The sequence below is a fragment of the Anguilla anguilla genome, chromosome 8 (genome assembly GCF_013347855.1).
Source record: "Anguilla anguilla isolate fAngAng1 chromosome 8, fAngAng1.pri, whole genome shotgun sequence".
In the NCBI taxonomy this organism is placed as follows: Eukaryota; Metazoa; Chordata; class Actinopteri; order Anguilliformes; family Anguillidae; genus Anguilla; species Anguilla anguilla.
The window spans coordinates 2,892,116-2,912,653 of record NC_049208.1 but is presented as its reverse complement, the minus strand read 5'-3'; the positions used below and the strand labels follow the sequence as shown (position 1 = coordinate 2,912,653).

Below are 20,538 nucleotides of genomic sequence, written 5' to 3'. Positions count from 1 at the left end.
TCTGTTCCTGTTAAATTTCTGCGCAGCAAAATTCCTGGCATTGAATCAACGCTGACAGCGTTTACATAGTGTGTACTTATTCTCTCAGAGTCGATTAAACAGCGGAAGTTCTGCAGCACGTAAAATGTACCGCAGACTTAAATATGACATTAACACCTGCAAGTCGTCGGTACGTTAAATGGAACACTTGAGCTGTTACAGTGTGAGGGTTACCCAGGGTAATGTCTGTCCATGGACCTCAGTGAAACATTTATTAGGCGTGATGGTGGAGGTGTACCAGATGTTATCCATGGCACCTAGGGCTGTCTGTCGTTAGTCTGCCCCCTGCTGGTGGGAGGTCTGTTAATTTCTCAGATCGAGGATCATCCCTCAGACCAAGGGGTGTTTCACAAAGCAGGATTACTGAGTTACCTGGCTAACTGCACTGAGTAAAACCCGGAACAGCTCTTTTTACTTCAGTCCATGTTCCAGATTTGGGAGGGTTCCAGGTTTTACTCAGTGCTGGTATCCAGCTAACTCAGTAATCCCGTTTTGTGAAACAGGGTCCTGCTTCATGAAATACCCCCCCAGGGTTTCCCTTAGCTGGCCCCCAGACCAGGGCACAGAGACCTGGGGCTGCTGTTATTCTCTCTGAAGCTGGGGTGTCCAAAAAGGGCTGATATGGGTGCCATGTTTTCGTTTTTGCCCCACACTAAGATACCTTATTCTGTTTATCGATGTCTTGATTGAAGACCATGATTAGTTCATCAATTCACTCAGGTATCGTAGCGCTGGGCTAAAGTAAAAAACCTGTACCTCACTGGCCGTTTTTGGATAAGACTGGACACCCCTGCCTTGAAGAGTCTGCTCCTCCGGGTGGGGCGGGGTGGGCGTAAGTGTGCGAGGGCCAGCCCTACCCAGTCCCGCTGCAGATGGGAATGTTCTTCCTAATAAAGCCCTGTCTTGGGCTCTGAGAAACAGAAGGCCCTTCTCAGGATCTGTTCAGTCTCACACGGGTACAGGCTGCACCTCATCCCAAAAAAAAAAACAAAAAAAAAAAAGAAAAACAAGCATCGCAGATTCACACGTAGCCAGCGTCTTGTGAGGGGTCGCTTCACGGTGACCTGTCTGCACGTGGAAGGTTTTTAGAAGTAAGGACTGCCAATTCTGTAACACGAGCGAGGATAGAGAAAGACAGAAAGAGGGAGAGAGAGAGAGAGAGTGGGGGGGAGAGAGAGAGCAAGAGAGAGAGACAGAGAGAGAGAGAGAGAGAGGCTAACGCTAGCTGCATATAGGACTCTAAGTCTCGGACTGTTTGTATGTCCAGTCTGGTGTTCTCAGGAATTGCTTGGTGGAACCTGTCCGTGCTCAGCTCGGCTGTGTCCTGGAGGCTGATATTCATTTGAAAATGAATGTTCTTCTCCTTCTCCGTGTGTTTCAGCAACACTTATCCAGCTAACTCAGTGATCCAGGGGGGTGTTTCACAAAGCAGGATTACTGGGTTAGCTGGATAACTGCGCTGAGTAAAACCCAGAACAGCTTTTTTCACTACAGTCCATGTTCCAGTAATTCTACTTTGTGAAGTACCCCCCAGGCTCTTATTGATCAAGTCAGAACTGTTTACCAAATCTGATCTTTTTGAGAGACTCCCCACAATATTGTTTTATGAATAGCCATATTTGTATGTTTACAATAAGCTGCAAGATCCTTATTTCTGTCATAAAAAAGTGACACAAGACAAAGGAAAAGAACTTAAAGACAGAATATCACGATGTATGACCAGGTACATGTATGCATCCACGTACAAATGTGGTCCAAACTGGAATAGAAAATATCCAATTCCATGTTATTATTTGTTGTGTAGGCTTCAAGCAGAAAATTAATCAGATGCACATCCCAGATATAGGGCGAAAAATATGATTTCAAGTTGCTTGAAGCTTCCTTTACGAGCAAAGCTGTCATGAATTTTATAAGGTCCCCAGAGCGAAAACATTTTAAGTCGCGCACGGCGTGTATCGTATCGCGTTTCGCACGCGCTCAGGTCCGGGAAGATTGTGCAACGTGAACGCCGCGAGCGCCTGATATCCATCACAGCCCGAAATGACTTTCATATCGAGCCGCCGGTCGGGAGCTAAGCGCTAAGGGCTAACGGTAAATAAACCAAACCGCGGTGCTGCGATCTATGTCTCTACAGGTTTCTGTGCCGTTTTTAAAAAAATCATTGTTTGACGTGTAAATGACCAGGGGGATCTGGGCTCTGTGTGACGAAGCAGGATTACGGATTTCTCTGGATTACTGAAAAAAAAAAAACGGAACACCTCCCAAATCTGGAACATGGACTGAGGTAAAAAATAAAAATAAAAAAGAGCTGTTGACTTATCTGGTTACTTTGGTCTGAATTGTTTCATAACTTTGAGATAGAAAAAAAAGAAAAAAGTTCAGCAGACTCAATTACAGCAAACCAGGAATGAGTCTGACAGATCTTCTTAAGAACTGGAACAGCTAGTGCCAGTCTGTTAGCTAAGGGACAGGTGTTCCAGTTACAATCGGGCTTTGGGGTTGAGGGATTTTTTTAAAAATCTGAGGTTGAAACTCCTGCTAAATTGGTTGTAACTGCCCCCTCCTTGTTCTGTTGATTGCTTAATTGGACTCACCTGGACAGGAAGTTGAGTCAGAAAATGGCGGCCTAAGTGTTAGTCAGCCACTAATTGAACTGTGAGGATTTCTCCCTGTCCGTCAGTCTCTCTGGTATTTTGGTCTGGTTTGGTTTTGGGCCGTTTGTGGTTCATTTACCGACCCCCCCCCCCCCCTCGCCTGAGAATGGTCATCTCTGACAGGCAGGACCCAAGCTTTACAGGTCAGTAGCAGGGCTGTCACTTTTCACTTTTTCACTGGACCGTTAGCCAGTGTTGTCATTAAACACCAGCCTATGGGACTGATAGGCCAGCTGGCTTTTTTTCCCCCCTCAAAGTTCAGCAACTTCATTTAAAAAACCAACATGTGCTGAGTTGTCATAGTGAGATGTTCTAACTCCTGAGCTTAAATTGTTTTGTGTGTTAGCGTGTTACTCTTTTCTTAAACTTTTTGTTTTACCTAACCTAAACAATTTGGTAGTAAGTGACTCACTGCTCAAGATTATTTTTTGTTTTTTTAATTTAAGGGCAGTAGTATGAATTTAAAAACTAATTTATGTTTTACAGAATTAAAAAAATTGTATGTGTGTTTTGTTCTCTTCAAAAGCAGATTGTTACTTTGACTAAGAGCAGCTTTTATGGTTGGAATCTCAAGAGTTTGTTTTCTGATTTACATTGTTATCAACAGTTAGTTGATCAAATTAAGTGAGCATTTGAACGAGCTTGATGTTTGCTACATCAAAAATAAATCATTTCAATATAACTTGATGGCAAACTGCAGTTTGTGGGTGTTTTTTGGCTGGTGTAGTTTTTCTTGTGTTAGTATATAGAAGGTGGTGTGTGAAAGGAGAAAGATGGTTTCTCTCCTTCTGTGGAGTCTTTGGGTTGCTCAGTACTTTGGGCATTCTGGGAGAAAGAGATTCATGTGTGTTTTACGCTGTTTTTTTGTCAGGTCCCTGTTGTAAATGGTATTGCATTCTCTTAGCATGTGCGCTATCTTCAGGAGCGACTTGTGTTGAAAGAGAACAGAAGCACGTCCAGCAGCACTAGGCCTGGCTAAAGGGGCATTCACAAAGGGGAGTGTGTGGGACTGAATTCTTAATAAAGTACCCAAAGTCAGCTGACCTCTGACCATCAAAGAGGCCAGAGTAAATACAAATCTGAGACGCGGTCTGAAGACGTGTCATGTGACACTTCACGAGGCCTCTTGTCTGTGGAGTGCTGCCAGTGTACCTCCTGGTACCCTGTATCACAGAGCAGGATTCATGAGTTAGCTGGAAAACTCCACTGAGTAAAACCCGGAACCCTCCCAAATCTGGACGATGGACTGAAGTAAAAAGAGCTGTTCTGGGTTTTACTGAGTGGAGTTGTCCAGCTAACTCGGTAATCCTGCTTCATGAAACACCCCCCCCCCACCCCCCGGAGGATTTTGCTGCTGTGTCCCAAACTGACGCTGTGTTGTCAGGCCTGATATGGAGGCTTTATGCAGGCAGTCCCCTGCTCTGCTTCTCCTCTCTGTGGTCGTACTCCTGCTCCCTCTCTCTCCCCATTATCTCCTCACTCACTGACCTCAGATCAGTCCGGGGAACCTGTCAGCCCACTGCATTGCATGCTAATCCCTGATCTGAGATCAGTGTGTTTTTTGGCTAGGTGGAGATGGCGGTCGTGGGGGGGGGGGGGGGGGTTGGAATGCAACTATTTATTGTCCTGCTCTGGTTTATTTTTGGTTTTTTAGTGGGGGATCTGGGGTCTGCTGAAAAGGGAAGGGGTTGTATCAGTTTACCTGCATGAACACAACTTATTTTTTTTGTGTATATTAAAACCAAAATCTGATATTGACTTGTGTGATGTGAGAGAGAGACAGAGAGACTGTGTGAGAGAGCAAGTGTGTGTGTGTGTGTGTGTGTGTGAGAGTGAGAGAGTGAGAGTTTATGAGAGAGAGAGTGTGCGTGTGTGAGAGAGTGAGAGTTTATAAGAGAGAGAGAGTTTGTGAGAGAGAGAGAGTTGGTCTCCTGTATCTTTAAGCTGGTGACAGGGATTAGGAGTGCAGTCTGTGTCAGCTGAAAGGAGGAGGGGGGGGGGAGTGGGGTGGGGGTGGTGCAGGGGGGTGGGGGGGGGCTGGTGGAGAGCAGGCAGTCAGCTGGGGGGAGGTAAACACAGCGAGGCCCCCCTGCTGCAGCCACTCAAATCACACGTTGCCTTATTAGGGTTGTGTGCAGTGTGTGGGGGGGAGGAGGGGGGGATGGGGGGGGGGGGGGGCAGGGGGGTGGGACTTTCGGAATCGCCCCACCCCTTCAGCAGACCAGGGGTGTGGGGGGTGTGGGGGGGTGGAGTCTCTCTGGGTTTTGGCTTGGAGCAGGGATTGTGTGTCTGCACTCATCTGTGTAATACAGAGTTGATCTTAGCGTCCCATTTGAGACGCATAAAAGTGACCGTGTGTGTGCGCATGCATGTGCATGCATGTGTTTGTGCATGCATGTGTGTGTGTGTGTGTGTGTCTGTCTGTGTGCTTATACTTGTAACAGGAAGGGAAAGCATGAGGATGTCAGCTTTGAAGCGCACTTTGTCTTTTAGTCCTTCCATGACCACGAAGAGAACTTGCGGTAAAATCTTGCGTTCTTGCCTTGTTCTGTTCTTGAGTTTGGAACACACTTGATCACATGACCATGTTACTTCTGTACCTGCTATAGACTCTAGATAGAACACAGCACACGTTATGTAAAAGTATACAGTGTGAAACATGGCCTTGGTCTTGATTTATGTGTATGAATGAGTGTGTATGTATCACTTATTGGCTGGAGTCACTGATTGGCTGGAGACTCGACCCCCTGGCTGGTCTAAGCCAGCCGTGATTGGATGGAACGAATGAACTCCCAGCAGCTCCACAGGTCTCCAGGGCCAGATTGAGGAGACTATTTTTGGGAGACACTTTTCATTTCAAGTTTGATATTTGGAAACCGGATTGTGTTTTATGTAACAGAGTCTGTGTATTGCACACAAGTGTTTGCGTAATATGCACAAGAGTCTGCATGCTGTCTCTTAGGTTGAGCTCTGTTACATCAGGTTGAGTTCTGTTAGTAGAACAAGGGCACATAAATGGAAATTAGCAAAAGGTAGATTCCGTTTGGAATACTCTGTAAATTCCATCGAGTTTCGTTGGACAGAATGGCCTGTTCTCGTCATTATGTTATGTTTTATGTCATGTTATGTCATGTTGTGTTATGCATAACAAGAAAGCAGTTTTCTGCATCGCACATACGGAAGGAAATACAGGACAAAAATGTTACCTCGCACTAATGGATCGCAAGATTAAACATGATTTTAAATTAATAGCGTGAGGAAAAGTTCTTTCATCTGAAACTTTGTTTGCATTTGGCCAGTGTCTTATTAATGGACGTCACTGCGGATTTACAGCCAAGCGTTGTTCATGTCAAGACGTCGGGTAAGCGGCGTCGAGGGGCGGACAGCTGGTCAGATCTTGGTGATGCCAGTGAACGCGTGCGTCTGCGCGCCCCCGTCTGTGATGTCATCAGTGGGTCAGAGCTGACTGGGGACAGACAGCCCAGTCATGCGTTGAATTGCGACTGGAAGCACTTTTTTTGCTCTTTTCATTTGGAGGTCTAAGGCGGTGTTCTGCAGCGGCCTTACGCAATTTAAAAACTGCATCATGTGTTGAGTGGTTCTTTGTTTATGGCGGTACGTGGTAGCTCCCTAGAACAAGGATCTCAGCCTGACCGGGTAACTGATTGGCTGAAGGGGAAATGCATTTTGTTGTTTTGCCTAAACTGCCTGCTGATAAAAATAAACTCTACGGCTGGAATTTGAGATGCCTGCTTTATGTTGTGATTGTTTTGTAAGTTTTTTTAAAATGTGAGATGACCTCTGTGATGATTTGTTTGAAACCGATCCTGTCCAAGTGTTAATAAAAAGAACAATCTATATATATATAGACTAAAACTAAAACTAAAATCGCTTTGTAAGTGAGGGAAGTGTTCTATTGAAATTGCACGTCATTTTAATTGGAGACGTCGGAATTGTCTGAGTTCATTATGAATAACAAAGTGAAACCTGTCGTGACGGACACGTACTTCCCTGCCGTCCTGAGTTTTGGAAGGAGGAGCGGACAGTTTGGTGGGTCGTTGCTTGTTTCCCTTCGCGAGTGCCTGTGCGAAATAAAACTTGTGTTAACCGTAGATCAGTACTTAGCGTATTTAGCTCACCCCCCCCCGTCTCGAACCTGCACAGGGACCGGCTGAAGTCCTCGGTGTGGTGTTGTGATTGGTCACAGCACTGCTTCTGGCAGCCCAAGAGCTGATTTTGCGTTCTACCCCAACCCTCCCCACCCCCCACACACCCCCACACACACCCGCCCTTCTCAGTCCAGCGCTCCCCTCTCTCTCTTCGTCCCTCACTCTCTCTCTCTTCGTCCCTCACTCTCCCTCCCTCCCTCTCTCTCTCTCTCTCTCTCCATCCCTCACTCTCCCTCGCTCTCTCTCTCTCTCTTTCTCTCTCTCCGTCCCTCACTCTCCCTCTCTCTGTCTTTTTTTTTTTCTCCTGACTAGTGGAATTTCTTGTCCATTAGAGAAGATTCTCTCTCTCTCTCTCCTCTCCCCCCACTCTCTCCCCAGATGCCGGGTAGTCCTGAAGCCCGTCCAAACTCAGCCCGCACTGCGACTCTCCCCCCCCCCCCCCCCCCCCTCCCCAAACCCCCCCTCCTCCTCCTCATGCTCCTCCAGTCGGTCTCAGTGCTGTATAGAGTCTAATTTTCGGCTGTAATCCGATTAGGGCAGTGAGCCGCTTTAGCGCTAGCTCTAGCACTGCTGTCGAGGTGCGCGGAATGCACCGGAACAGTCTGGAGACGGTCTGACAGCTCAGCCCTGCTGCACGCGCCGGACGCAGCGAGAGGGGGAACCTTTTCCGTGCTGCGCCGAATGTAGCCGAGCCCCCCCTCCACCCCCCCCCCCCTTCTGGGCCGTGTGGGGAGGGGGGAGTGGGGCTTTTTTTTTTCTTTTTCTTGCGTCCATCTGCGTCCGAAACTCAGTCCAGCTCCAGTGTGCCGTCCGTCGCTGCTGCTGCCGCTGCGTGGATTTCTCCATCTCTGGACTTTTATTTCCTTCTGCCGAAATCTTTCCCCTCCCCCCCCCCCTCCCCTCCTCGTCCCGCCGCCAACTTATCAAACCGGACCCTCCCCCCCACTCCCCCCCACCACCACCTCAGCCATGTTACGGAACCCCTGGATGGCCGGCTACCTGAGCCAGGTCGGGTACTGCGGGACAGGTGAGTGTGGCTGTGAGGGGGGGGGGACCCGAAACCAAACGCGCTGTGAAGCTGCATACCCAACGCTCTCCAGGGACAAGGGCTGGATGCTGCTTGTGTGTGTGTGTGTGTGTGTGTGAGAGAGTGCGTATGTGTGTGCATACATGTCTGTGTGTGTGTGTGTGTGTGAGAGAGTGTGTATGTGTGTGCATGTCTGTGTGTGTGTGTGTGTGTGTGTGTGCGCGTGTGTGAGCGTGCGAGTGTGTGTAAGTGCGTGTGTGTGTAATTTTGGGGATGGGGGGGGAAGCAATCTCATTTGCAAAAAGAGACAGTGGTGCTTGTGTGCAGTACTTCTGTATCCATATTCTGTATTTTTAAAACTTGTCCGCTCTGCAGTTAGGGCTGTCGTGTTTTGGCAGCCAGGTAACCTCAACAGGTGTCCGTGCATTACTGGCACCGCTTCCTGAACCCTCGCAGTGAGGTGAAAGGCTGGGGAAATAGTCTCATCTTATTCCACAACTTAACGAGATAATCCCCAGTTTCTTTTTTAGTGTGCTTTTGAATCGCACGTGGGACGGTTGTCCCAGGACAGCGCTTGCGATGTGCAGATTCTGCAGGACCCGTTTGGGCAGTCCTGTCCGCGCTGTGATTGGTGTGGGGTTGGGAGGTGTGAGCATTGAGCTCCTCGTAGCCGGTCTTGAGTGGCTGCTATTTTCACCTTGTTGCCCAGGTGTATTTTTAGAAGAAAAAAAAAATCCCCTACTTTGCTACGTTCGTGTTTCCTGCTCCTGACCTGCGTTTGTCCTGCGCACGTTTGAGTGCAATCCCCCCCCCCCGCAACCCCCACCCCCCCAGGCTCTGATCTATTGACTCCCTCCGCTAACTAGAGGACCCGAATGAGACCAGTCTTGACTTCGTTGCACATCTTCCGCCCTGAATAACGGAATCTGTCCCCTTTTTCCCAGCTGACATCGTTCTGCTCTGGTTTCTGGGATCAAAATGACTGGAATTCCGCTCTTCGCTTTGTTGGGTGGGAGGGGAAGATGGGGGGGGGGGGCTGTGGAGAGAGAGAGAGAGAGAGAGAGCAGGAATGTCTCTAACAGACTAACATCCTGTACGGTAGCGGGCTCGTTCTCACTGTCTTTATTAGGTCATATTTAAACGGGCCTTGCTTAGCCCCCGTCCCAGCCCCAGCTCCGGCTCCAGCTCCAGCTCCAGCGCCAGCGTAGGCTACGCGGCGCCGCTCGTTATTTTTAAATGCTTTTTTTTATTTTTGGTCCGTGCCCCGACGGGACGAACTCCTGGACGACGGGACGGGTGTCGCAGACGTCCAGCGTGAAATGGGGGGGTGGGGGGGGTTGGGGGGGTAAGAGGAGACGTGCTGAAATCGTAGGGGAGGGTGGAAACGGGTGCGGGGCATTGGGGGGTTTTGGTGCTTTTCGGTGCGTTTGGTCGGGAGACGCCAGGGCAGCGGTTAGCCCCCCGCCGCTGTTCGCACACGCCCTCCTGTGGCATGCTGAGCACGTGGCCCAGGTCTGACGCTCCAGAATAACTCGCGTGCCGCTTGCTGGGCTGTAAACCTGGCCTGGGTCTCTCCCCTGATTGGAGTGTGTGTGTGTGTGTGTGTGTGTGTGTGTGTGTGTGTGTGTGTGTGTGTGTGTGTGAAATTAGAGCGCACGTGGACGCACGGACACACACTGACATCAGCGACCCCACACACACACAGTTGACAGCGACCCCACACATGCACACATGGACGTCAGTGACCCCCCCCCCCCCCCCCCCCCCCACACACACACCCACACACGCAGATGACAGCGACCCCACACGCACACATGGACGTCAGTGACCCCACACACTCTCTCTCTCACACACACACACACATGCGCACATGGACGTCAGTGACCCCCACACACACACACACACTCACTCTCTCTCACACACACGCGCACATGGACGTCAGTGACCCCACACACTCTCTCTCTCACACACACACACACATGCGCACATGGACGTCAGTGACCCCCACACACACACACACACTCACTCTCTCTCACACACACGCGCACATGGACGTCAGTGACCCCCACACACACACACACACTCACTCTCTCTCACACACACACACACACACACACGCGCACATGGACGTCAGTGACCCCCACACACACACACTCTCTCTCTCTCTCTCACATACACACACACACACACACACACACGTAACTTGTTCCTCCAGCACACATTCTCTCTCATATTCACATGCTTCATTGGCATGACCACACAGGCATAGTATTGCCAAAGAAAACATTTATATGAAATGTATATCAGCAGTGACAGTGTCAATTAGATTACTCTCTGACACTCTAACGCGTTCTCACTAAGTCTTTCACACACACTTTCTCACTCGGATGCTCTGAAAATATGGAGATATTATATATATATATATATATATAACATTTAAAATATTACATTTAGGTATAGAAGACATAATGCACACACACACATGCAGGCATACTCATATCCCCACACATGCGCACATACACACACAAATATACACACCACCCCCCCCCACCCCCCCACACACACACACACACACACACACAAATCAAACTTTCTCTCCGCAGTATTTAATTATGTGTTCTCAGCTGCTGAGGTCGTGTCGGTATGACCCGTGAGCCGTGTTGCTACAGGGCACTACCCACAGCTGGGATAATACGCCTTACCAAATATACACTCCAGCCGCACTCGCTGTGTGTTCAGTGTCATTGCCCGTGTCCGTCCACACACTGTGAGGAGCGGTGGATTAAAAAGGATGGTCTGGTATTTCATGGTAGAGGAGGGAGAGAGAGAGGGACAGAGAGCGGGACGGAGAGGGAGAGAGAGGGAGGGAGGGAGGAAGAGAGGAGTGTGGGTCCCAGGGGTGTATATCAGTGACCTTCTCCACTGCGGCTCTCGAGAGCTGGAGCACGTTTCCCATGTTTCCCCTGTTCAGACGTCGGCTCCCACGTTCATAGCTGGCATTACTCATGCTGCCATCTTGTTTTTTTTTTTTTGTTTTTTATAAAGGGTTTTGCTTGTCTGCTTTTGCTCCCTCCCTTCCCTTACTTCCCTCCCACCCTCCCTCCCTCCCTCCCTCCCTTCCCTCCCTCCCTCCCTCCCTCCCTTCCCTCCCCTCCGTTAACTCTGATTTAAAAAGTCCTGTATCTCTAAAGCACTGCCTCCCCTGCGCGCACCGTAGTAAATCAGCTTGTACTCTGAGGTTCTGAAGACCAGTCAGCTCTCTGTGAGGTGAAAGGTCCTCTGGTCGGCACTCGGCTCTGCCCTCTACTGGTGAGAGAGGGAATGGCCTCAAAATGAGTTGCATCTCTCTCACACTCTCATTCTTCATGTTCAATTCATAAGAGAGACAGCTGACGTTGCACTGATGAGGTACAGTTGATCGGTTTGGACCCCACCGTTCCCAGGAACATGTCCTTCTCACACGGACTTGGCCATCTTTTCAGTTTTCCTCCAAGACCTTAAAGATTTTTGTGGCTTCTGTTTACAGAAAAGGCAGTGGTGTGATGGAGACTGTGTGCGGTGGTCTCATAATGGCCAATGCCTGTATAAATCTTTCATTGATAACAAAGCTTAGCTGAATGTGGTCAGTTAAGTGCTGTTGATTAGGAGCGTAATGCTGCCGTAAAGTCAGTCGTCTTGTTGAGTGTCTTCTGTGATGTTGATGCTGGCCAGGGGGGTTGGGGTTGGGGGCAGGGGGTTTGGTGCCCAGGCCTGAAAACACTGTGACGGGTGTGGCCGGACTCCCAAATATTTATTAAAGCGTGAAAGAGGAAGTGGATCGATCCCATAGTTCCTGGCTCTGACCTGGCAGGCACTGACAGAGCTGGATCCCTGGGAGTTTTAGCTGCTGTGTTCTTACCGCAGCTGTTGGGGATTGTGATTAAGACACGCAGCGTACAAAGGCATATAGCACACGCCGATCGCACAGTTTCATTTCTGTTGTAAAAAGCAAAAAACTGCTGCATTAATTTGCTAAATTTCTCCTTTTTTTCTTCTTCCTCCTCCTCTGTAGGCTTCGGGGTTGAAGCTCCGGTCAAACCCGGAAGCCCGAGGCTCACGCACAAGAGGGCTCTGAGGTAAAGATGTCTGCCTCCTGTCTGGAGCTTTTTTTTACACCCCGGTTTGTGTTTCTCCCCACTGTCCAGGGGTTCAGCACAGTCCCCCCCCCTTCTGTTGTTTAGAGCTTGGAATCGCAGGTTCTGTTGGACCAAATAAAAAAATAAAAAAACTGGCAGTAATTCAAAAGGAACTGAATTTTGAAAATGTGTTTCATATCAGCAGTCGGATGTACGATGTTATTGGGCGTGTGACAGAGGGGTTTATCAGTGTGTTTTCCAGTTTAGCTGTAGATCACAGGTGAATGGTGTTATACTGCAATCTCACTGCTCAGTTCAATCCTGTCAGTGTATGTTTAATTTATTTTACTTTGAAAACTATGATTCTCCAGTTCCTCTTCCTAATCTGGGCTGTGTGTGTATACTGGGATGATCTACTGACCAATTAATTTTGTTTAAGATGGACGCCACAGGCTATAAATGCTTTTTCGTCTGTTGCGTGTGGAATGTTGAACTTTGTTCGGTGTCAAGTGATTTAAATCCATGTTTAAATGAACAAAAACGGTCAAGTGGTTTGGACTGCTATATAAGGCACAGTCATTCCTGTAGTCTGAGAGCGCATGAGCTCATTTAATCCTGCTGAACATCAAGCCTGACGAAAAATCTTAAGTAAATTACGGTGTCCTGCTTGTCAAGAAAACAAGTTGCTCACCACATGAAAACATGCATGCATACGAATGCACATGCATACATATGTTGCTGTTATGATACGCCTTTTAATGGTGTCTGGGAGTAATTCTTCGAAAATGTCTTGTGCGACACCCTATTTGCAAAGGGGCAGTGTCCAAAAAAAAAATTTATTTTTGTGAATTCTTGGCTGGTGAGGATTTGGTCTGTTTGTGAAATTACCATGCGTATGTGTGTGATGGGGGGGGATTGGGGGGTGGATGGGGGGGGGCAGCACGAGGGAAGGTGAAGGCAGGCGTTTGACGGGACGGTGAAAGTTGAGGTCGCCTGTTCCCTTTGCCCTTTTAATCCGTTGGGTTAGCGCCATCGGAGCGTGACTCTGACTGCTCTGCCCTGCGGGCGGGCGGGACTGGGCAGGGAGGGGTGATCCTCCCCCCTGTAAGAGTCCCGTGTGCGGGTGTGATGTCACACACTGGTCTGTGGGAGGCGGGACTGGGCAGGGAGGGGTGATCCTCCCCCCTGTAAGAGTCCCGTGTGCGGGTGTGATGTCACACACTGGTCTGTGGGAGGCGGGACTGGGCAGGGAGGGGTGATCCTTCCCCCCTGTAAGAGTCCTGTGTGCGGGTGTGATGTCACACACTGGTCTGTGGGAGGCGGGACTGGGCAGGGAGGGGTGATCCTTCCCCCCTGTAAGAGTCCCGTGTGCGGGTGTGATGTCACACACTGGTCTGTGGGAGGCGGGACTGGGCAGGGAGGGGTGATCCTTCCCCCCTGTAAGAGTCCCGTGTGCGGGTGTGATGTCACACACTGGTCTGTGGGAGGCGGGACTGGGCAGGGAGGGGTGATCCTTCCCCCCTGTAAGAGTCCCGTGTGCGGGTGTGATGTCACACACTGGTCTGTGGGAGGCGGGACTGGGCAGGGAGGGGTGATCCTTCCCCCCTGTAAGAGTCCCGTGTGCGGGTGTGATGTCACACACTGGTCTGTGGTCTGAGCGCAGGTCGGTCTTAGGAAAAGCAGAACTAGCATCTAGATTTGTTTGGTCCTGGCCCTGTTTCACGAAGCGGGATTACTCCTTCAGCTGGACAACTTCCCTGCTTAAAATACGGAACAGCTTCCAAATCTGGAAGATGCATCGAGTGAAAAACAGCGGTTGCAGGTTTTACTCAGCGCAGTTATACAGCTAACTCAGTAGTCCTGGGGAGTGTGTCAGGAAGCAGGATTACTGATTTAGCTGGAAGTCTTCGCTGAGTAATACCCGGAAAACCTCCCAGATCTGGAAGATGCACTGAAATACACCCCCTGGATTACTGACTTAGCTGTGTCTGTTCCAACAAAAATATTACAATAAATTTGAATAATGTCTGTCCATTGGCTTGTAGAAATATAATACATTTGCTTTGCTCTGAAGTGAACTTCTCCGTGCTGTAGTTGCTGCACTGATAAATTGTACCAATCAGAAATCTCTGTCATTGTTCCAGCCTCCATAAAGAGTTTTCATTTGAAGAGAAGGACGAATCGGCTCAGAGCAACAAGGACATTGATGACAATATTTTGGCTGTCCTACCAAAAGGTGCGTTGGGAGCTTTGTGCAAACTTTATATTTCCTCATTTTTATTGGTGTTTAATGCCTCTAGTTTTATGAGTTTTATAAATCCCATGAATGTTTAGGTGTTATTACAAATGATTTATGTTGGAGTTTTTTTTTTTTTTTTTTTTTTAGCTTTGTGCTAAAAAAAATTGCTTTGTGTGTGAGTGCGTGCATGCGTAAGATGTTTTTTAAATTGTGAGGCAGCTTCTTGTTCAAAATGCTTTTTGTTCATTTTTATTATTGTGTTTTTAATTTTATTATTAGTGAATGAATAGTACAGTGGTGTTTGGCTGTGTAGATTGTGTCTAGCAGGCCAGTGCAGTAACAGCCTCAGCGAGAGAGTTTGATATCACACAGTAACAGCCGCAGAGAGAGAGTTTGATATCACACAGTAACAGCCGCAGTGTGAGAGTTTGATATCACACAGTAACAGCCTCAGTGAGAGAGTTTGATATCGTGCAGTAACAGGCGCAGTGATTGTTTATCGCGCAGTAACAGGCTCAGTGAGAGAGTTTGATATCGTGCAGTAACAGCCTCAGTGAGAGAGTTTGATATCGTGCAGTAACAGCCTCAGTGAGAGAGTTTGATATCACACAGTAACAGCCTCAGTGAGAGAGTCTGATATCGTGCAGTAACAGGCTCAGTGAGAGAGTTTGATATCACACAGTAACAGCCTCAGCGAGAGAGTTTGATATCACACAGTAACAGCCTCAGTGTGAGAGTTTGATATCACACAGTAACAGCCTTAGTGAGAGAGTTTGATATCACACAGTAACAGCCGCAGTGAGAGAGTTTGATATCACACAGTAACAGTCGCAGTGAGAGAGTTTGATATCACACAGTAACAGCCGCAGTGAGAGAGTTTGATATCACACAGTAACAGCCTCAGTGTGAGAGTTTGATATCACACAGTAACAGTCGCAGTGAGAGAGGTTGATATCACACAGTAATAGCCTCAGCGAGAGAGTTTGATATCACACAGTAACAGCCTAAGTGAGAGAGTTTGATATCACACAGTAACAGCCGCAGTGAGAGAGTTTGATATCACACAGTAACAGCCGCAGTGAGAGAGTTTGATATCACACAGTAACAGTCGCAGTGAGAGAGTTTGATATCACACAGTAACAGCCGCAGTGAGAGAGTTTGATATCACACAGTAACAGCCTCAGCGAGAGAGTTTGATATCACACAGTAACAGCCTCAGTGAGAGAGTTTGATATCACACAGTAACAGCCTCAGTGAGAGAGTTTGATATCACACAGTAACAGCCTTAGTGAGAGAGTTTGATATCACACAGTAACAGTTGCAGTGAGAGAGTTTGATATTACACAGTAACAGCCACAGTGAGAGAGTTTGATATCACACAGTAACAGCCTCAGTGAGGGAGTTTGATATCACACAGTAACAGCCTCAGTGAGGGAGTTTGATATCACACAGTAACAGCCTCAGTGAGAGAGTTTGATATCGCACAGTAACAGCCTCATTGATTGTTTATCGCACAGTAACAGCCTCAGGCAGAGAGTTCGATATCACACAGTAACAGCCTTAATGAGAGAGTTTGATATCACACAGTAATAGCCGCAGTGAGAGAGTTTGATATCACACAGTAACAGGCTCTGTGATTGTTTATCGTGCAGTAACAGCCTCAGTGATTGTTTATCACACAGAAACAGCCTCAGTGAGAGAGTTTGATATCACACAGTAACAGCCTCAGTGATAGTTTATCGCGCAGTAACAGGCTCAGGCAGAGAGTTTGATATCACACAGTAACAGCCTTAATGAGAGTTTGATATCACACAGTAACAGCCTCCGTGATTGTTTATCGCGCAGTGACAGGCTCAGGCAGAGAGTTTGAGTTCAGCGAGGCCGCTGTGTCGCGCGTGTCAGAGACAGCCGGCGCGATGAGGCTATTTTAGGCGCTGGATATCGCCGTGTTTACTGAGCGTTCGGGCCAGTTTACACATCGGGCTCCGCCGGGGAGGGTCAGTCCAGGCACCTCTCGCCGCCACCGAGGAGGTAAATTCGGCATGTGGTGTTTGTCACACGTTAGCGGACGCCGTCTGCCTACCGAGGAAATCTGTTTGCTCGCGAGGCCTTTCCGTTCAGGCTTCCTGCCCAACACTGAATTCATATGTTTCTGAGTTGTCGGGATCTGAGGGGGGGATGGGGGTGGGGAATGTAGTGGAAAATATTGAGGGAGGTAATCTCTTTGGACATACTCCGGCCTGTAAGAATACGTCTGGGGTGTAAACAGACCGTTCTGCATGGTTTGTTTGGGGTCATGTCTTAAACGCATCCGTGTGTGTGTGTGTGTGTGTGTGTGTGTGTGTTATATGGATGTCATCAGTTGTGAAGTCCTCCAAATGTGCCAGACGGTGTGTGAGACAGTGTTATTGCCAGGAAAAGGAGTCCAGTTTATCACCTTCCGTCCTCCAGCCACTTTAATCCGATTGGCTGTCGCTCAACCGGTCTTCTCTTGGCCAGTCGAACCAATAAGCCTCTGCCTTCGGTTTCAGGCCACCTCTGATTGGAGGGTTTCCTTATAATAGCAGTTCCACGAAAAACACAACCTGGATTGCTAAAACTATTCCCCATCACAAAGTCGGGCTGTCCCGGTCGACCTTTAACCTTTAACCCACGGAATCATCCACACTGCCTCCTCAGGGTCATTTAAATCCTATAACGTCAGTTTTGCTGGCTTTTGCGGTTTCACGGTTTCTCGTTCAGAAAGTGTCTCTCTAACCAACTGCCCCAGTTTCTGTTTTGAGGGCGCGTTTCGGGTCTTCTGGTCTGAGCAGCTGACACATTAAACCTGTTCAAAAGAATGCGTTCGGTCAGTTGGTTGGTTGGTTGGTGACAGTGGCTCACACAGATTAGTTCAGATCTTTGCACAGATTTCATACTGTGTACAATTTACCCATTGGTTGCTAGATGCTAATACCTCCTACTCATTTCAGAAGCATTTATAGACAAGTCGTTGACTAGTTCGCAAATAGATCAAATAGAGGCGGCAGTGTAGTGTAATGGGTAGGGAACTGGTCTTGTAACCTAAAGGTCACGGGTTCGATTCCCGGGTAGGACACTGCCGTTGTACCCTTGAGCAAGGTACTTAACCTGCATCGCTTCAATACATATCCAGCTGTATAAATGGATGCTATGTAAATGCTAGGTAAAAAGTTGTGTAAGTCGCTCTGGATAAGAGCATCTGCTAAATGCCTGTAATATAAATATAATATGATATAGATCGGTAGGATGGATTGACCACCATTTTCCTCGTTGTGTCCAAGTCCCTCTTGCGGTTTGAGACTGACATTATCAGATAACCGTCTAACACCTTTAATGACTGCTGCGGCTGTGATTGGCTATCAGAGGTGGGGTACTATGAAGTGCTGCATGCGTGTAAGAGTGCTTCCTCTCGTGTCGAGAGGGCGACTCTCTGATAAAGTGGCAGTTGATAAATGGCAGTTGGAGCTCCCTGCTCTCTCTCAATGTGAACTGACTTCATCCTCTCTGGTCTTATCAGCGGGAGTTGTTCTGAGATAATCAACAATCTGTAGCTGTACGAATCAATGACATGGTGAAGTGCAACATATTGTAGATATATTCAATATATCTATTCCTGTAAGGGAGTCTGAATTACCCATGAGTGAAATATATTGTAGGTGTATGGTTTTTTTTTAAAAATATATAATTGAAATATATTTCACTGCAGTGTAATGTGTTGCAATATGTTGAAAGCTGCAATAATTTCTCATATTTTGACACGTTGAAATATCTTGATAGATGTTCTAATTCCCGTCATGTTCAATATATTCTGCTTCTGTAAGGGTCTTGCTGGCTTATTGGATTTAAGATGGGGCCTGTTCTGACCCGAGTCCTTTTCCTCTGTGCAGTTTCAGAGTTGAAGAAACGGTTCGAAGGTGTCGTGTCCTGCGATTTGGAGATGAACAGGTACAGTACTCTCGCCAGACAAGGGCCTCAACCTCGTTAATGGAGCACACGGGTGTTTATGAAAAGTTGGCTCACACCATCAGTCCAAATTCAATACATTAAGAAGTGAATTTCCTTTAAGTGTCTTTAGCAAGATAAACAACTCTCTCAGTTCATTTTTACTTTTTTCCTAATTTCCGTTTGTGCCCCCCCTCGTTCTGCTGCTCGCTCCCGGCTCGCTCTCCGTCCCGCAGGAAGGAGAGGATCGCTCGCCGTCTGGAGGGGATCGAGAGCGAGGTCCCGCCCGCCCTGTTGCCGGGCTGCGCGGTGGCCAATCGGCTGCTGGAGGAGGACACGCCGCGCTACACCCGCGCCTCTGACCCCTGTGACCCCTGCATCGTGGGTAAGAGCGGGAACTGTGTTCTGAAACAAACCGTTTGCACATGTTCTGTGTAGACCTAAGAGCTAGTGATGCATCAGTGATCTGGCTTTGGCCACTTCCTGCAGAAAACATTAGGTGAAATGTCACTTCCTCTACCTCTTGCTCCTTACCCTTGTTCTTCCTCTCCCTCCTTACCCTTCTTCTTCCTCTTCCGCTTTTCCTCTTCTTCCTTCCTTCCTTTTCCTCCTTACTCTTCTTCTTCCTCTTCCGCTTTTCCTCTTCTTCCTTCCTTTCTCTTCCTCCTTACTCTTCTTCTTCCTCTTCCGCTTTTCCTCTTCCTCTTTCTCCTTTCACCTTCTCTTCCTCCTTACCCTTCTTCTTTCTCTTTCTCACCCTCTTCCTTCTTCCTCTTCCTCATCATCTTACTCATTTCCTCTTCCTCATCATCTTCATTTGCTCTTCAACCTTTTCCTTCCTTTTCCTCGTCCTCTTCCTACTTCCTCTTTCTCCTTCCTTTTCCTCATTCTTTTCTCTTTTTTCCCTCATCCTGTTCCTCCCTGCTCTTCCTCCTCCCTCCTGCCCACAGTCAGACGGTTCAGCAGGGAGGATTTGGAGGCTCCGGAGCCCTCGGGTTCCGAGCGGCAGTCCAGAGCGCGGAGCCGGGCGGAGCCTCCGCCGGGGCGCGGGGACGCGGGGTCCGCCCCGGGGCCTGTTTCGGGGCCCCCCGGCCCCCAGGGCCTGGACTCCAAGGCGGAGCGGATCGCGCGGTACAAGGCCGAGCGGCGGCGGCAGCTGGCGGAGCGCTACGGCCTCTCGCTGGAGCAGGAGCCGGAGGCGGAGCCTCCCGCCCGCTACGCCCGCCTCCGCAAGGAGGCCGACGCCCCCGAGAGGCGGAGCCAGGCGGAGCGCCGTCGCAGCCGGGAGCTCCTGGAGGAGGGGGGCGGGGCCGAGCGGGTCTCCCTGGGCGTGGGGCAGGCCGTCATCCCCGCCAACGCGGACCCCGCCGGCCACGCCCGGGAGCGGGAGAGGGCGCTGAACGCCGAGAACTTCCGGCGGGTGCAGGACCGGGTGGCCCGGGCCAGCGCCCGCGAACACTCCAGCTACATGGAGGTGGCCACCCCGCCGCCCAAGGGCCCCGCCCCCGGCCCCGCCCCCGCCCGAGACCCCGCCCCCGTCACCGGTGTGCCCAGCTCCCCCAGAGCCGCCCGCCGCTCCTCCCTCCCCTCCCCCCGCTACGGCGTCTCCCCGGGGGACCTGTTCATCGAGCAGCAGGCCCAGAACATCCTCAGCAGGCAGGGGTGAGTCTCCCCTCTGTCCCCCATCTTCTCTTACCCCCCCACCCCCATCCCTGCAGGGCCACAGCGTCTGCTTTGGGAAAAGGGGCATGGGACTCTTAACCACTTTGGGTGCTGAAACAGACCATAAACTAGCCGACACAGCGCCCCCTCCAGGACTGGAGTTAAACCTGCAGACACTGCGGCCCTCCAGGACTGGAGTTAAACCTGCAGACACTGTGGCAAATTTTGACCTGGTTGCAACAAACTGTCAAAAAATCTCAACAAGGCATGTAGTTGCTATATTGCAATGGCTAATTTTCCATTAATAAGCAGAATCGGTGGCCAGTTGTGCTTGTGCGGTGTGCTGCTGTCCAATACCAAAGGTTTAATATAACGATTTAATTCATGCCAAGAGTGACAACATGCTGTGTGGCTTTTTGGGTGCTTTCCTGTTGTGCGTTTATGAAATAACCAGTGCCCGATGAGTTAAAGCGGCTCTAACCTATGAAGGGATGTATCAAGGTGTGCTTGGACACCTAATATCTTTGAATATATTTACACTAACTTTGTCAGTGATGCATTGGTCCATCAGTTTGTCTTGTTTGATAAAGGTGTTCAAGCCTGTGTAATGGAAGATGCCTAACCCTAACCCAGCCAGCTGAGTAAAAGGTATGGATAGGCGCTCAACAGC

The 20,538-nt window shown here is 49.2% G+C and overlaps 1 protein-coding gene across 1 annotated transcript in view; it reads left to right on the top strand.

The window, feature by feature from the left end:
• The first annotated feature begins 7,762 nt into the window (after nt 1–7,762).
• The window catches only part of LOC118233445 (supervillin-like), a 57,374-nt gene continuing 44,598 nt past the window's right edge, over nt 7,763–20,538 (top strand). Inside the window, exons 1-6 of the mRNA XM_035429232.1 lie at nt 7,763–7,889; nt 11,941–12,004; nt 14,149–14,240; nt 18,152–18,209; nt 18,443–18,591; nt 19,157–19,868. Coding sequence (XP_035285123.1) covers nt 7,850–7,889; nt 11,941–12,004; nt 14,149–14,240; nt 18,152–18,209; nt 18,443–18,591; nt 19,157–19,868 — 1,115 coding nt within the window. The 5' untranslated portion in view covers nt 7,763–7,849. The remainder of the gene's footprint in view (nt 7,890–11,940; nt 12,005–14,148; nt 14,241–18,151; nt 18,210–18,442; nt 18,592–19,156; nt 19,869–20,538) is intronic.